Source organism: Cygnus olor, chromosome 5 (assembly GCF_009769625.2).
Source record: "Cygnus olor isolate bCygOlo1 chromosome 5, bCygOlo1.pri.v2, whole genome shotgun sequence".
In the NCBI taxonomy this organism is placed as follows: Eukaryota; Metazoa; Chordata; class Aves; order Anseriformes; family Anatidae; genus Cygnus; species Cygnus olor.
In genome coordinates, this window is record NC_049173.1 from 15,534,508 (window position 1) to 15,552,737 (window position 18,230).

An 18,230-nucleotide genomic window follows, 5' to 3' on the forward strand; every position below is an offset into this window, starting at 1 on the left:
CCTTACAAAGATTGTGCCATATGAGAAACAGATCCCAGTCTTACATGAATAATTCATGAATGTATTCTTTAAACTGATATTTGAATTCATTTGTTGTAGATATTGTCAGACTGTCGAGCTGTGTTGGTTGTTCTGGGACCCTGGTGTGCAGATAAGGTAGCTGGGATGATGGTGAGAGAGCTACAGAAGTATATCAAACATGAACAAGAGGAGCTGCACAGGAAATTTTTATTGTTTACAGACACTTTCCTAAGGAAAATACATGCACTCTGTGAAGAGCACTTCTCACCTGCCTCACTTGACCTGAAATTTGTAACCCCAAAAGTAATAAAGCTGCTTGAAATCTTGCGCAAATACAAACCATATGAACGGCAGCAGTTTGAAAGCGTTGAATGGTATAACAATAGGAATCAGGATAATTATGTGTCCTGGAGTGATTCTGAAGATGATGATGAGGATGAAGAAATTGAGGAAAAAGAGAAGCCAGAGACTAATTTCCCATCTCCTTTTACTAATATTTTATGTGGAATTATTTTTGTGGAAAGAAGATACACAGCAGTTGTTCTAAATAGGTAAATCTTCTTTATTTAAAAAAAATAATTAAAAAAACACACTCAGCTGCCAGCACATGGATGTTAGTATTGTGAATATGTAGGATATTGTATATCTTGTATTTTCAGAACTCCATTTAAAGTTGGTTTAGGAGACAATACTGGATCTATGTAAAGAAGGAATAACAACAAAAAAATCAGGTTATGTGTATATGGGGTGGATGGGAAGGGCCAAATGTTTTTGAAAATTATACTAAAGGGCTCATTTTGGATCTGGGTTTGTAATTTGATTTGTTTAGAAGGTGAAACACTGTACCTTAACTGTAAAATAGACATATACTGACTTGTACTAATCAGTCTTTTAATTTATATTTGCAGTGGATGCTGGAAATTCCTTTAGCCTACTGAGTGCAATAGTTCTGGAAATTTTACCATTACCTTACTAAATCACATTATTATATGATTCAGTCTGCAGAAATCAAATTGCCCTTACACAAATATATCTTAAGATTTACCAGTACTACTTTAACAGTTGGTGTTTATAAAAATGCCTATTCAGTAAAACACTAAGTACTTTCTTACAGTATGCAATAAGAAAAATATGAACCCTGGAATATTTGCCAAGATACACTTTGCAGTACTCTCGTTCCTTATCAGTTCTAATTCCTGAATGTGATCCATGATAATTATACATAACATTTAAAATTCTTAAATGCCATTTGCCACAAACTGAGTGACATCTGATTATTTACATCTTGATTTTGGTGGGGAGGGGAGGTAGGTTTTTTAATAGTGTGCTAAATGTCCTGTGGAATCTGTTTATTGAGTTCTGGATACCTCTGAATCTGACCCTTATGTTGTTACCTTTTGCCAGACTGAATAGTTTGTATTACATAATATAGTCTTTGATCTGCAGACTTGCCTATGTGTTTTTTGTGAACTTCATCTTTTTTGTTTGCTTTTCTGCACTCTGAAATATGTTTACATAAATATGCTATATAATGCAAATTAAGCCATTCAGTGAAATGAACGTGTTCTGTTATTAACTCTTGAAGAAATAACTTTAATAGATCCTGATAACTTTTTTTTTGTTGAGTTGAAGTTAGTGTTTCACTACCCTACAGGGAGTGAATGGAAATGTGAAATTTTATTTTTCTTTTAAATTATGAATGAGGCTGAAATACTTTTTTTCTGCTGTCTGTTCTTGTAGACTGTGACTTATGTACTATACTATATGCTAACTACTATTGAAACCAACAGAGAATGATATCTAGATCCAATAGGTAACCGATTCTGCCATCTTTAAGCTTTTAAGCCCCTTTTGGTATAGGCTATGGGCAGCAAAAAATCAAACTGTATGCATCTTTTTATCCACTTTTGAAAGCTACCTAACATAATTTCAAAATGCTCCTGTACCTCATGTACACCTGGTCTCAAAATTCCTGGAAGATCAGCACCCTTGAGCTGATTGACAGAAGCCTGGAGGTCTCCCATGGAGAATCTTAGTGTAGGCTCACTTAAACTGAGAGGATTAGTTCAAGGGCCTCGTTGATTCTGTACATACAGGTAGAAATACTGTTTCCTGAATAAGGAAGTCAGAAACTTTTGAATTAGTATATTAAAATCACCCAAGCTTCCAATAATCCAGTATGGATCAGAACTAACTTAAAGTAGTAGTAGTATCGTTATTTTTTTAAAATCTATCCCACAGTTAAAACTCAAGACTGTAATCCTGTTTTATGAAGTCCGTAGTTCATGATGAATGAGGAAGGGCAACACTTGTAGCCTGTGTTCAACTTTGTGGTAGAAAGGGGTAGGATTTTCCTCTGACACGAGTAATTAGGGCTAATCTTTCTTTAGAGATCTTTAGCAGCAGCCACTGCTCATGTTGTAAATGCTACAGACTAGAGACTGGGGAAAAAACAAAAGCAAACAAAACCAACCAAACAAAACCAATCCATCTCCTGCCCCCAACAACTTTGTTTTTTGGTTATTACGGTACACAACTGATGAAGTGGGCTCATTTACTGTTTTGTTTGGTCTCTACAGTTCATCCTGATCTGAAATGGAGCTTAGAGGAACCTGAAATCACTTTTTGAGGCCCCGTGTCCATCTGTTTTCACTGCAGTGCCTCACAACTTCCCTAGAGAAGGGTCTGAAAGCAGAAATTTGGGTCTGTTTGGAAACAATACCTACTAGCTATCACTACTTAATTTCTTTTTGACCACAATGTTAAAGTCTAAATGTTTCTCAAGAACTTTCCAAAGCTGTGCACAGTGACATGTTTATCAGTTGCTTTTAATTTTTGTCCATTTCTGTAATGAGTGAGACACAGTAGGAATGTTTGGAATGCTTACTAGATAGTGCTCAAATTGAAGCTATACAGCTTGGCAGAAATGGCACATGGAGAAATAAAACAAAACTAAGGCTTTGTTCCCATTATAACTCTTAATTTCTTAGAATGCCTCTCTAGAGCATAGGCTGCATATAGAAATGGGAGTCTGTTCAGCTAACAGAGAATTTGCTCTAGTGTAAGAGAATCACAGGAATGGTTTGGGTTGAAAGGGACCTTAAAGATCATCTAATTCCAATCCCCTGCCATACCCCATGCCCCTTCCAGCCTGGCCTCGAACGCCTCCAGGGATGGGGCATCCACAGCTTCTCTAGGCAACCTGTGCTATTGCCTCACCACCTTCTGAGTGAAGAATTTCTTCTAATACCTAATCTAACCTTCCCTCTTTTAGTTTAAAGCCATTCCACCTTGTCCTATCACTGCACTGCCTGACAATGAGTCCTTCCTCAGCTCTCCTGTAGCCCCTTTAGGTACTGGGAGAACACTGAAAAGGTCTCCCCAGAGCCTTCTCTTCTCCAGGATGAACAACCCCAACTCCTTCAGCCTGTCTTCATAGGAGAGATGCTCCAACCCTGACCATCTTTGTGGCCATCCTCTGGACTCATTCTAATACACCCATGTCCTTGTGCTGTCTGTTTCTCTAAGGATACCAAACTATTTGCTGCTTTTCCATTTTCTTGCTTATTCTCCCTGACCATTCCAGTTTGAACAAAGTACAAAGGAAGGAAGCCTCCAAAGTGCTTTATGTTCACATAAGCTTCATTGAAACCGGTGACTTGAGCAGTATTCCATTGGGGGGAGAGAGCAGGAGAACTGCTATTTTCTATTTGGTTTGACAGCAGCTAGCTGGGCATGTGCTAGGTATGTCACAGGCTAGCACAACATCCAGCCTCTTCTGTGAGGCAGAATCCTCAGGATGTAAATGAGGGGAATTTGGATTCTGTTGGAGGTGTATGAAGGCAGGTTTGTCCTTACACATGAGGACCAGGTGACGGACAGATGGATGTGTTATGAGAAAACTGGTACTGGGATGGCTTAGTGAGAGATGCAAGAGGTGTAACTTTTTGTATATGACCCCCTTGATTTTATTGGCTCTGCTGCTCATAAGTCTGCTATGGTTGAGAAATCACAGATTCTGTCCATACTGAAAACAGATCAACTAAGGATGCTACAGCATAAGCAATTACTTTGATTACACAAGGTAATTATGCTCTTAAATCCACAAATGCCTCATTCTAGATTCAGTACTTATTTATACAAGCAATCTTCTAGCTTGTCTGTGAAATCAAAGCATTGCCTTAGTCAGCCTTTCTGCTTTTGTAAGCTAAGAAAGATGTAGGGGAATAAACTGAATGAACACCTTATGTTGAGGAAACACACCTTTTTGAGGGAGCAGTAACAGGTCTTCTGCTACAGTTAGTCGGTTTACAGAAAAAGAAATTCACTAAATGTCATGAATAGGGTTTAGTAACAACAGGAAGAGCTTAGAGTAGTAGCTTGGTTTGAAAATACCTGTTTTTTAACAACAGGTTTTACCATGATAAGTCTAAAATGTAATGTGATGCATGCAGTCGCATGCTTTGTACGTGGTCTGTCTACTATCATTGTAGAGGTTTTCACTAGAGATTAGTCTTTTTAAAGAAATCTACGGCTAGCTTATGTGCTAGCAAGATGCGTAATTTTCATGTTTCCACTTTTATTTAACATAGTATTGTAAACAAAATTGTCTTCCATTTTTTGGTTTGTGTGACTTCTAAAACACATGTAATATTTTTAGGTTGATTAAAAGAAGCTGGTAAACAAGATCCAGAACTGGCTTACAATCAGTAGCAATTTTATAACTGGACATGGCATTGGCAAGAATCAGCCTCGTAACAAGCAGATGGAAGTAGAATTCAGAAAACAGGAAGGAGGTAACTTCAAGAAAAATAATTGAAACTAGCAGTACCTTCAGAACTTTTTTTTTTAACAGAGTCTGGGCCCAGTCACTGGAAGTTCAGGGAATACCTATGGTTTAACAAATATGCATACTAATTTGAAATACAGATGTTTTTCATAAAAATAACAGATGTTTAGATAATTTGCTATGTCACATTGTACAAACAAATTAAACACTTCATGTAAAATTAGGATCCTGTCTTGTGAGTTCATCAGTCATCTAATTGTTCTCCATTGGGTTAATAGTGGTACAGTAATACTGTACAGAAAGTCAAGGTTCCTGGCATTTTTACCAATTATTAAGTTGCTTTTATGTTTATTTTTGCTAAAAGTGAGTTTTGTAAATCTCTAAGTTACATAAATATAGAACTCCATGATTTAGAACTCACATGCAGGTAAAGTATTTTGAAGACAAATGCATTCCTCCCCCATACCCCAGCTGGGTTGTCAACTTTCTCAGTTTTGTGATGATATTGTCATCTGGTATCCTTCTGAAATCATTGTGTACTTGTATAAATTTGGACTTATATATGGTGAGCAGAAAATAATGTTAAATAAAGAACGCTAACTTAAATGCACGGTAAAAAAAAATAAAAAAAAGAACTATTGTAGTAAAACTGAAGTGTAGTAGATCAGGAGTTGAATAGTGAATGTATTTAAAAGAAAAAATGTCGTCTTATAAAGTAATTAAGCTAATCATGCCTAATAAAATCTGATTAAAAACAAACACACATACACACACATTTATATAAGAATAAACGTACGTGCATGAAAGGGTGCAAAAGACACATCTGTCCATCCAGAACATAAAGCCTTTAAAATGTCATAAACTAGTATGGGTTTAATCCACTAATGAAGGTTAGGTTGATCATATGCCACGTGTACAAAAACTTGAATCAGTGAATGTTGTGGCACCTATTCAGTAACAAATTTAAAACATAAACTTTTCATTTGGGGGGGGATCTTCTTTCTTTATTAACATGGTACAATCTGTATATTTTACTTTTTAGGTTTTTTTTAAATATTTGTTTCTTTTCTAGAATTTCTAATATAACGGCACAATGCTTAATGTTCTGGAAAATATTTTTATACTTCTTCTGACCCTTCTTTTTTCCACCTCAAAAAAAAATAAAATCCTTACTGTTTAAAACAGTATAAATATGAGAAGTACCAACTCTAGAATGAGACTTTTTTGCCCCCAAGAGGATGTTTCACCTTAGAAATAGTTGATGAAAAAAAATGCTCTCTGAAGGCAGCATTTTTTTAGGCTCTATTTAAAAATAAATAAAAATAAAAAATAGGTGGGTGCTTCTGTTGCTAGTGGCTGCAGTATCTCATTAGACTTGCATAATTTCAGATATATATCAGATATATTCCTAGAAGTCTGACTATTCTTACAAAATGGTCTTGCTGTGTTCTGAAAGTACTTTTTATAGTAGCTTTATATCTGCATACTTAGACAAATTTTTCGAATGTCTGATCAGTTCTCCTTGATTGTACTAGCTTTTGAGGAAATGGGTGATGCAGTCAAGTGTCAGATTAATCTCTCAATTCATCTTCATTACTTTTGCAGGTTCTTAGAAAATTTCGAGCACATGAGACCAACCTACTTATTGCTACTAGTATTGTAGAAGAGGGTGTTGACATACCAAAATGCAACTTGGTGGTGCGTTTTGATTTGCCCACAGAATACCGTTCCTATGTGCAGTCAAAAGGAAGAGCTAGAGCACCAATTTCCAATTACATAATGTTAGCAGATACAGACAAAATTAAAAGTTTTGAAGAAGATCTTAAGACATACAAAGCAATTGAGAAGGTATGTGGCCAGAGGAATGTGCCTGTTTTTGTTAAATTATCATAGTATGTTTTAAAGGAAACATCTCTCATCATACTGTGTTCTTGAAATGTTAAGATCCTGAGAAACAAATGCTCAAAATCTGTTGATGCTGGCGAAACCGAAACTGAACCCATTGTTGATGATGATGATGTATTTCCACCCTATGTGTTGAGGCCAGATGAGAACAGTCCAAGAGTTACTATTAACACTGCAATTGGACACATAAATAGGTAGGAGGCATGTTCACTTTTACTTTTTGTCTGTGAATAAAAAGCTCGTAAGTTTGTCTTGGAACATGGGAGCATAGGCTGGGGCATTGTACATATTTCCTCTCGGGAATGTTGAACAGGGTCTTTTCTTCGAAAGAAAGTGATCACGCTGGTTCGAAGGGATAGTTCACTTTCTGTCTCTTCATCCTACAGAGGTTCTAGCTCTGATATAATAAGTGTAATAATAGATTCCTTTGTAATTAAAACCATTCTGTAATTTAAAGCTGTCCTGAAAACTTAATTTCAAACTAGATAGTGAGGTCCTTTTCCCCCCCCCCTCTTACCAAGCTAGATTTAAAATAGATAAGTAGCATGTTAAAACTGTAGTAAAATCTTCCAATTCTGATATTCACATTTGCCAGATCAATGTGTGCTGTTGTTTTTGTTGTTGTATTCAAAAACAAAAACATAGTAAGCTGAACATAATCCATTCCACAAGACAGGATAATATGCTTCCAAGGGAACAAGCTGATTCCATCTTTGTAAAGTCATGGCAGTTAGAGAAGGTCCTCAGAGACAGGAAAAGGTGAATGTTGTGACCCTCTTCCAAAAAGGCAAAGACGACGAGCCAGAGAGGTACAAACTGCTCAACTTCCCATAGTCATATGGATCAAGTCGTTATAGAATGTGTTCCTAGATGTGTAAGAAAGGTGGTTTGCAATAGCCCACAGTGTCATCAAGGCCAGTTTTTGCCCTTGAACAGACCCTGTTGTCTTCTGTGTTGAAAGTTTGACTCTATGAACAAGGGAAAAGCAGTGAACATCATTTACTTCACTTAAGTAAAGCTTTCAGTGGAATTGCCATAGCACATCAGTAGCCATATTGTGAGATGTGGACCATTTGGGTGGGATGGCCTGGCAAATAAAACGTGGCAAAGCAGTCAGATTCACAGAGTGTAGTGGTAGATGACTCAAAAAGGCTAGCTGGCATCTGGTTTGAGTGTCATTATTCATGGGCCATTAGCAGATCCGATGCAGTTCAATTCATTGACCCGGTAGTATAGAATGTGTCCTCAACACGTTTGCCTTTGACGCCTATTTAGGAGGCAGGGGACATAACTACAGCAGAGGAAGGGCTACGTTTGGAGGGGAAACTTGACAAAGTGGAGAAACAGGACACCAGTGAACCCTAGAGACCAACCCTAGGTGGTCTCCTATTTGGCAGTTAGTTGAACATTAGTAGTGCATGTCCCCTTGCAGTGCTCAGTATGTCATGAAATGATCTTATGTAGTGTTTACGCCAGTAAGGCAAGAGTCCACTGAAATGTCTTTAGGTTTCAATCTGCAAGTTCTGATGATCTGAAAAATCTCTTGTCAATTTAGGTACTGCGCTAGATTACCAAGCGATCCATTTACACACCTAGCTCCCAAGTGTAAAACCCGAGAACTACCTGATCATACATTTTACTCTACTCTCTACCTGCCAATCAACTCACCTCTTCGAGCTTCAATTGTTGTAGGTATTTGGGGAAGGAAAAGCATGGAAATAAATGAATATGTTGGTATAGATGTGTGCACACCTCTTTAGATTATTTTCAATGTCGTTAATGAAAATCACATGATTTTTCTCTTCCCGTATTGTGCTCTGTAACTGCATTTAAATGTGTCTATTTCTGTTACCTGTTTTCCAGCAGTTACTGTTTTTTCCATGGGCAAAAATACTTAGATATCTTTTCCAACGCTTTGGTTTTTTTTGCGTGTTTATATATCGATCAAAGGAACATGTACTTTATTGTTTTTGATCAATAATAGTTTTCAGTTCGAAAGCTTGTAATTTTGGTTTCCATGGGAAATAAGTGTAAGTATCTTCGTGAAACTTTCATTGGTGTAATATTTTATTAAGCTTTGCTTGTCTAATATTTTTATGTTAAATTAAACTAATTGTTTCTAACATATAATAAATAATGTGCTAATCAACTGAAGTATTTAAGAAATATTTTTATGTTTCTAGGGTCCTCCAATGAGTTGTGCAAGATTGGCTGAGAGAGTTGTAGCTCTTATTTGCTGTGAAAAACTGCACAAAATCGGTAAGAATTTGAAAAGCAATGTCTCTTTGGTAAAGAGTTTTTTGATAATTAAAGATTGAAGAAGGTGTGACTGTTATGCATATATATGGATTTCTGATGTATCCATCTACTGTAACTTCCTTTCTCTTACCTTGCTCTGTGATGTCATCATGTAGTTAATAATTTAGCATACACCTTTTAAGCTGAAGTCATTTTCCAGGGAAATTTCTTATTAACGTATCTATTGCAAATGCAATAGTAATAAGAGACAGACAGTTTTTTACATTGAAAATACTTAACGTAAAGGGGAAAATAATCTTATTCCCTAGAAGGTGTTGGTTATAGATCAGGAACTACATACCACGGCCAAAAAATAATTTCATGTTTTTTAAAGTGAATCTTAACAAAGAAATATTTAAAGTATAGAGCCCAAAATTTGTTGTATTTACTGCATTGTAAGTCATTGTCCAGAAATAAAACATTGCAGGATACTTTAGTTGTCTTGTCTCTAGTAATGACGCATATTCTTAGAGAATGTTTTAAAGAGAATTCCATGTTATCAGTGCTTTGAATGAAATACAGAAATATTTATATTTCATTTAAACAACAAGTTTGGCTTTTGTATGTTGTCCATCTGATGAGTTACACCTTTTGATCACTGAATTCAAAGCAATAAATTTGTCCAAGAATAACATTTTGATGGCTAAACTCAGTATTGAGGTAGTATTAAATAGTAGTATTTCCCTTTTTAGAATGATACAGGAACGTAAATGTTCTCTCTTTCTTAGCATAACTCCATGTGAATTAAGATTTCTGATAACTGTAAGTATTTTAAATTCATAAAATGTTACTATAAATAAGTACTTAATAATTTAACGTTTTTCACTCCTTCCCCAAAGATAGACTTTTGGAGGCTTGCATTAGTGTATTTAAAAAATTTATTTGAGGTGTTTTCCTGAGCAACCACATTTGCACAGTACTTGAAGAGACCAAGGCTTGATTGTTCTTAATGCTATTCTTTGTAATCTTTCACAATACTCAGGTGAACTGGATGATCATTTGATGCCAGTTGGGAAAGAAAACAGTTAAATATGAGGAAGAGCTTGATTTACATGATGAAGAAGAAACCAGTGTTCCAGGAAGGCCAGGCTCTACAAAAAGAAGACAGTGCTATCCTAAAGCTGTTAGTACACTCAGTGCTGTCCACATCTCCAATCTAATGTGTTATGTACTGATCAGAAGACAAAACTGCTAACTCACAATGTGTACCTGATAGGAATCTTTTACAATTTAATTTAATCTTGAAATATTTTGCAGTTTTAGCTGTATGGAAATTTGCACTATTACCTTATTATTACAAAAGAACTTATGGGAGAGGATGCTATGGAAGCACGCCAGTAATTGAAGAATGTACATTTTCTGTAAAGCTAGTTGACTGTATTTTCCTAGTATAGTGATAACTGGGAGATAAAATTATACAATTATCTTGCATTGGTAATTTGTAAAAATTTAAGTTCTTTGGTAAATGTATTAGAGCAATGGAAGAATTATTGCCTTTCTGGAAAAGATAATTTAAGATGGATGGGGATGTCCAGGAGACCAAATATATCTGCCAGGCACTCAAAATTATCGGCAAGGCACTAATTAAATACAGAAATTGCTATTTACACACTGTTTTTTTTTAGATGCTTGGTTTGGTGACTTTTGTGGTTGAGCAAGGAATTTGGTAATTTTTTGTTTAACGTAGAGTATCAAATAATATACTTCTAATATTTTTATTTAAAAAATAGAAGCTTTAAATATTAAACTTATAATGAAGGGGTTAGCTAAGATAACTGATAGTTGTTTCATTAAGTAGCTTATCCATAGATCTTTTACAACAGGTTTCAGCCATGTAAGGTTGTAAAATTGGACTTATTAGATGTTATTTGTGGTGATTTTCTTTTTTTTTTTTTTTTTGTAATAATAAGAGGAAATGTAAGAAAGAAGTTTTGTGACTGCTCAGGAACCTTCCTTCTTCCCCTGCAGTTGTTATGGGTTCTGTCTAAGGTCCTTTGAATTAACTTGTAACTTGTTCAGAAAAAAACATTGAGAATAGATTGCTGATAATCTTTGCATTTCATGAAGAAGCCTGTAGCCTTTGGTCACATCTGGGAATGTATGCATGAATACTCAGAGCAGTAGGGTACAGTGCTTTGTTCATGTACAGCCTCAGTTACAGTGATACCCCTTAAGCAATTCCATTCTTGGCATCCTCCACAGGCTCCAATTTTATTAGTAGCTTAAATAATTAGTTATTAGGAAAACCAAGGAAAGGATACTGTGGCATCATAAAGAATATCATGGAGGGAAAGTCAGATGAGAAAAACTTTTTCTTGCAAGACTTGACAAACCTACCAGCTTGGATCTTTGATGTGTTTTGTGGTGCTTCTCGTCACCGCAAGTGCCTTTTTCAGTCCTTTTACCTGTCTATTCATTTTTTGAATTGGGGCTACTTGTAAAATGCATGATATTATCATTCATTTGGAGGAGTTGATTTGTCAAGTGATGTATCGTTCTTTCTCGGTTATTTTTTTAATACAAAATCCAAGAATATTTTCCCTTGCTTTTGTCCCAGCTTTTCACATCTGGAAAAGAAGCTTTGGCAAATGTTTAAGGTCTACAAGGTCCTCTTGGGCTTAATATAGTTATTAAACTTATGAGTAATTTTCCATTAAGCCAAAGCTGTAGTTTTGCTGCAGTATAACTTTAAAATTCACAACTACATGTATTGCAGTTTATTTTTAGATAAACAGAAGGATCGCTTTCTGAGACCTATAAAGTAGTGAACTCCTACCAAACATAAAGCATGGTTTCTTAGGGTCTATGAGAAATATGAACAGCAGAGTTAAAAATGCTTCTGGCTGTTGAAAGTATTCAAGTCTACAACCTAGAATTGTTACTGGAAAACTTTTATAGTGTAATGCCTGCCTGGGCAACAGGGGCAATATATATAATTTTGTTTGTGTTTATCCCTAGTGGGGAAAAAAATGACATTTTGAAACTGGTTTTCTGGGGAAAATAATGTGTTATAAAACTGTAAAGTCAGCCAAGCTTATATAAAAACTGAATTACTGAAGTGTAGGGTTTTTAATTTGTTTTATTTGTCCAAAGATCTAGGACATAAAGGGTGTTCCAGAGATACTGGCTAAACATGGTAATTGGCATCAAAACTTCACTTTTATAAATAGTGAAGTTAAGTCTGTGTTCTACAATTAGACTTGTGTTTCTAACACAGGGTGGATGCAGTGAAAAGTTAGGTATGTAATAGAATTTGCCTTACCGAACAGGAAGATCTGGAGCACTGCAGGAGTTCGTGACTCCCAGGTCAATCTGGTGACCAAATGTCGTTGCTTAACAAAGCAAAAGTCTGAATTAATTTTCTTATTCCTCATTTTTAGCAATACTTTTTCCAATTACATGCACAAAGCTTGTTCAAAGAGTAATGTTAGGTGAATTTTCCTAACTTCATCATGTTAATATTGTTTTCTTTTTTGATTCTTAGATTCCAGAATGTTTGAGAGAGAGTTATCCCAAACCCAATCAGCCCTGTTACCTGTATGTGATAGGAATGGTGTTAACTACTCCATTGCCTGATGAGCTCAACTTCAGGAGACGAAAGCTATATCCTCCTGAGGATACAACAAGATGTTTTGGCATATTGACAGCCAAACCTATACCTCAGGTAATGAATCTAGCTCCTTTCCTTCATCTACATGCTTCACAACCTCTAATTTTCCAGACTGAAGAGTTGGAAATGACCATGAGAGGCAAGAGGCATCTGGATAATGCCATTAATAATATGCTATCACTTTTGGTTAGCCCTAAAGTGGTTAGGCACTTGGAGTTGATGATCTGTGTGGGTCCCTTCCAACTGTTCTGTTTTATAACTGCTGCTTGTATCTAGCAACCTCTGGAAAATAAGCAGTAATATATCTAGTCCAGTCACCACTTTATTAATAGAACAAGCTGTTCTATTGCAGCCACTTTCATTTTACAATTTTATTTTTTATTATTTTCTAGTGGCAAATTCAAAATGTTCCTCCTTTTTTGTATGAAGTATGATAGGAATCGAGTTTCAGCTAGAGAGATGGCCTGCAGCACTAACTTATCTAGAGGAAAGCTATGATAACAAGTCCTTTCAGCATTCACAGTCTGCTACAGCACAAAAAGTAGGCTGTCTTAATAGAAATTGGCACAAGGCCCTAAATGATAGTTACATCTGGGAGGAATTGTGTGGTGAGAATGCAAATGAAATAATTCAGTGACTGTGCCCTTGCCTAAAGTGAATACTCAATTTGCGTCTTGGCTTAAAAATATCTTTTGTGACAAGGGTAACAAACTCCTAGCAGATTATAGTCACAGGAAAACTGTGTTGTAGACCTTTCTACAGAGGTTTTCATCCAAGCACATGAATGGGATTCCTGTGATTAAATATGAGAATCTTTTAGCGGAAGCATAGTAGAAGTGAGTACTGAAGTTTACTTAACTATCACTGCTAAAACCGGCATGCTCTATTAGCAGTTCCTATCATCAAAGTTCTGCAGGAAAAGTACTATTGGTCTTACAGATTGGAAGGCCTAGGACCAAAGTTTTGAAAAGAGGCCTTAAAGAGTGTAGTTCTAAAAATGTTCAGCATGGAGAGACTGTCTGCATGATCATACAAATCCAAATCAAAAGTGCCTTCTGATCGCGTGTTTTCACCTGAATTCTAAGAAATGTGGTAACACTTAACACACCCAGTTACTTTGTAATTTATATTTTAATCAAAATTGAGATGAAGGAACCAGTAGCTTTCATATTCTGGCAGATAATGAAAACATTTTATATCAATTAGCTTTTTGGAAGTAAAAAGTGCTTGTGTTTTCTTTTTTAAAGCTAGAGAATCATTTATCCATTGATCAAAAATAAGTAGTATTCACTTAAAGACTCATACAGACCTGTAATATCATTGTGTGAAACTTTCTAAGGAGATGGAAACAACATACTTCAGTGCATAATTAGGTGATTTTTGCACATTTTCCTGGATATTTTATACAAAATAAATTTAAAAAAAAAAAAAAGCAGCATACATAAAGACAACTTGGTTTCAGATTAGGTGCTTATTTTGAAATACCATACATTTCCAGTATTTCCTTTTACACCTACTTTCACTTTACTTCAGCTGCTTTGAGGCATTATGTTAAAGCAAAAACACACTCACAGTCCTCAGAAACATGTAGTAGTCATGGAATGTAGTCACATCAGATGTCCTGCTGTTTGATCTTTATTAGCTACTTCATACTAAGATTCAGTAATGGTGCTCCTTTGAAGATTTGCCCTGCTGCTTCTGTTTGGCAGTTGAGTTGCAACTGAAGAGTTATACGTGGCTCCAAACTGTGAGGCATTTTAAAGTATTTAGACTGTCAAGGTGGTTCATGTGATAGCTGAAGTACTCTGTTTAACTCTCCTGGTCCTGCACAGTTCCACTGGACTAGCAGATCTGTGAGGGCTTCCTTGGCTAACCAACGTCCAAGTCTAAATTACCTGATACAGAGATCCTGCATGGTTTTTGTCAGATACGGAAAATAGTGACCAACAGTTTCAGCCACAAATGAAGTGCAGTTCATTGTAGAATCTGCTGATTGGTGGTTTTTATGGTGTTTTTTGACAGCAGGGTCAGTTTGTTTCAAGTACTACTTCTGACACAAATGTTAAGGTAGGAGAGTGGCAGGAGAATGCCAACTTACAGAGGAGTACCTCTGGAGTAATTTCATACTCTTTGAGAAGGCTGGGACATTAGCTGATTTAGTGTGTAGTCTGCCCCCAGCCTTGAAGGGGAATGAGTTAGCACAAGTGTTTGAAACATGACTTGTTTCAAACAGCTGAGAGGCTTTATATTTTTTAAACACTTAAATTGATTTCAGTACCATTTTTATTAACAAAATATTAGTACCAGTCTTTGCATAATTACCATTATCTGAACTAAGCAACTGGTACTCTGTAGAGGAATCCTATTCTGAATTTTTCTTTTTTGTTGTTGTTGTTGTTTCATATTTAGATTCCTCACTTTCCTGTGTATACTCGCTCTGGAGAGGTTACAATATCTATTGAGCTTAAGAAATCTGGTTTTACTCTGTCTCTGCAAATGCTTGAGCTGATAACACGACTCCACCAGTACATTTTTTCACATATTCTTCGTCTTGAGAAACCTGCACTAGAGTTCAAACCCACAGAAGCTGATTCAGCCTATTGTGTTCTACCTCTTAATGTTGGTAAGAATGGAGTGGTTTCTTTTTTAATATTCACTTCTAATTCTTTAACACACTTGTTAATGTTTGTTAAATTTCAGGGGTTAGCTGTATAAATAATCATACGTGGTAGGATGGAATTTTATTAAGTTATAATTTTTATTACTTCACAATTCAAATTAGTTTTAACTTAGCAATGTGACTTGATTTATAGTAGATTTCAGCTGACTTTGTAAGGGTCTAAAATCATATATATGTCTCCTTTGAAATCTCTTGGGGATGGATAAGTAAAATGAAAATAATCAAATATGTGTACAGAATAAGAAAAAAAGGTGTTGTAATTTACAACTTGCCAGAAAAGTTCCTCCTGGAAAACTCTCCCCTGAATAACTGAGTTATGCATTTTCCTTTTTGAAGTTGATGACTCCAGCACTTTGGACATTGACTTTAAGTTTATGGAAGACATTGAAAAGTCTGAAGCGCGTACAGGCATTCCCAGTACACAATATACAAAAGAAATGCCTTTCATTTTCAAGTTAGAAGATTACCAGGATGCAGTTATCATTCCACGGTGAGTATCAAGTATTTCTCTTATTTGGACATTCTTCAACATAGGCGTAATTGTGAATAAGATATGGAAAAAAGATTTCCTGGGAGCTTCCTTAACCAGCATTTTCTTCAATGAAGAATTTCAGAAAGCCTGGGGATAAGTTTTTCTTGAATTTCTCTTTGGAAGAAAGCTAAAAATACTCATTAATAATATATTAATTTTATTTAGAGATGACAATGTAGATATTTGAATAGAAGCTTAGTGATAGATGAAATAGATCAAAGCACAAAATAAGCTAATAAGCAAACCTAAACATCAAATGTACCTTGTATAGTTACTTTATCCAAAGCGTTCCATGTTATTTGGTCCCTTAGTGATTTCATGTAGGAAAAAATTCCTTCTTGAACACAGATCAAGTGCTGTACCAGTCAACAAATTACAAAGTAAAAGAGAGATTTCAGTATGATTACACATACTAACTAGGCGCTGCCCTGTATAGTCTCTACTTATGACTGTTCCGGTACTTTAAAAGAACAGTTATGGGTTACTAGTTTAAGCAACAGCTTAAACTGGCCCAGAGATGTTTCAAAGAGAGAAGGGATATTTCTTCAGAGCCTCAGGGTTAAGAGAAGCCTTCATCCATAGAGTTAAGGCAGTATAGACTTGTAGGTAAGCATAGTAAGTAAACTGCAGTCAGGTCCTTGTGAGTATATCTAGGAAACCAGGTATGTAAAGACTCCTTTAAAAAGTCTGAATTTCTGATGTTAGGATTTAATTAGATTTTCCTGTTTTGTTCGTTGTCATTGTTGTTGAATTATTATTTTCTTGTATGTGTTTATCACATAGAATCCATAGCATCACGAAACTTAACAAAGGTGTTGCAGCATTCTGGCTTTAGTTTTCTAACATCTTACTTCTGTTAAAAGAGCCACGCTGTCCTTGAAAGGCTTGTGAATTGACCATATTAAGTATTTGAATTTTTGCATTTTACTTTTAGTTGGAGGATGACTTAGTTAAAATACCAGTTTAGATTTGAGGTAGTACAATGTTTGTATGAGGTAGAACTCCAATTCTACTGATCTCAGCACAAAAAGGAGATCAGATTTAAAAAGCCAAGTTATCAAGTTCAATTGTTAGGTATTTGGAATTAAGAAATTATAATTTGTAGTATTACTCTTGAGATTGTTATCTATATATTGGATTTTGAAGACACAAATCCCCCATTTAATTTAAACATTTATACAGAGGAAATTAAGAGTAAAGCAAATCTATAACATCTTTATTCATTCTTCTCATTTAGTATTTGATTTAGCTAAATTAGTGGTTTGGGGAGGGGGAGGCTTTAAGTGAGTTGTTTAATAGTTTATCACCTGACCACATTAGAACATGAAGAAGTTAGCACAAGCTTTACTTTAAAGATATAATATACATTGAATTTTTCTTTTAGGTATCGAAATTTTGATCAGCCTCATCGATTCTATGTAGCTGATGTATACACTGATCTTACTCCACTCAGTAAATTCCCTTCCCCTGAATATGAAACTTTTGCTGAATATTATAAAACAAAATATAATCTTGACCTGACCAATCTTAACCAGCCGCTGCTGGATGTGGACCACACATCTTCAAGGTAACAACAGTCATATTTCTGTGTGATGTTTGTAGTTTGAGAACAAAGTACCGTTTTTTTTTTTTTCTCCATGTGATATTGCTAAGGGCTTGTGTTTTCCAAAGTACTGATTTTTTTTTCCTGAGGGGTACCTAGCTTATGTTATACCAACTGTAACTTGAATCCATTTCTTTTTTCCAGAAGTGGCTGTGCTGTCATTTCACAGTACAATAAGGGTGAATACTGAATAAGTCATCACTTTGGAAAATTTAGGCCAGTAAGTTCTATTCATTAATTATGTACTTATATTAAACTTTTCACATGTATTTTAGACTTAATCTTTTGACTCCTCGCCATTTGAATCAGAAGGGAAAAGCACTTCCACTGAGCAGTGCTGAGAAGAGGAAAGCAAAATGGGAAAGTCTGCAGAATAAGCAGGTAAAATACAAATATTTAATTAAAGTTGCCTCTCCGTTAACAGTGGTTTGATAACTAATTTTACAAGTAAAATTCTTTTCTTCTTGCTTCCCCAGATACTGGTTCCAGAGCTCTGTGCTATACATCCTATTCCAGCATCACTGTGGAGGAAAGCAGTTTGCCTCCCCAGCATACTTTATCGCCTGCACTGCCTTTTGACAGCGGAGGAACTAAGAGCTCAAACAGCCACTGATGCTGGTGTAGGGGTTAAATCACTTCCTGCAGATTTCAGGTATGTATTTTTTCATTATATTTAATAACTGACTTCATTGAGAACAAGGCGAAAAATTAGTTGTTATGAGAATTTAAATTTGATACCCTTTGTTTAACTCATGTCACTTTTTAGTCAAAATGGTAGTTAAGAAACACTTG

At 35.6% G+C, this 18,230-nt stretch overlaps 1 protein-coding gene across 1 annotated transcript in view; it reads left to right on the forward strand.

Annotated features, from left to right (window-relative positions):
* The window catches only part of DICER1 (dicer 1, ribonuclease III), a 69,368-nt gene that overhangs the window by 34,041 nt on the left and 17,097 nt on the right, over window positions 1-18,230 (forward strand). Inside the window, 15 exon segments of the mRNA XM_040558151.1 lie at window positions 100-577; window positions 4,688-4,725; window positions 4,727-4,814; window positions 6,414-6,658; window positions 6,755-6,909; window positions 8,271-8,403; window positions 8,899-8,974; window positions 9,996-10,033; window positions 10,035-10,136; window positions 12,498-12,677; window positions 15,033-15,246; window positions 15,640-15,793; window positions 17,220-17,402; window positions 17,714-17,819; window positions 17,915-18,090. Of these exon segments, the coding sequence (XP_040414085.1) occupies window positions 100-577; window positions 4,688-4,725; window positions 4,727-4,814; window positions 6,414-6,658; window positions 6,755-6,909; window positions 8,271-8,403; window positions 8,899-8,974; window positions 9,996-10,033; window positions 10,035-10,136; window positions 12,498-12,677; window positions 15,033-15,246; window positions 15,640-15,793; window positions 17,220-17,402; window positions 17,714-17,819; window positions 17,915-18,090 (2,366 nt within the window).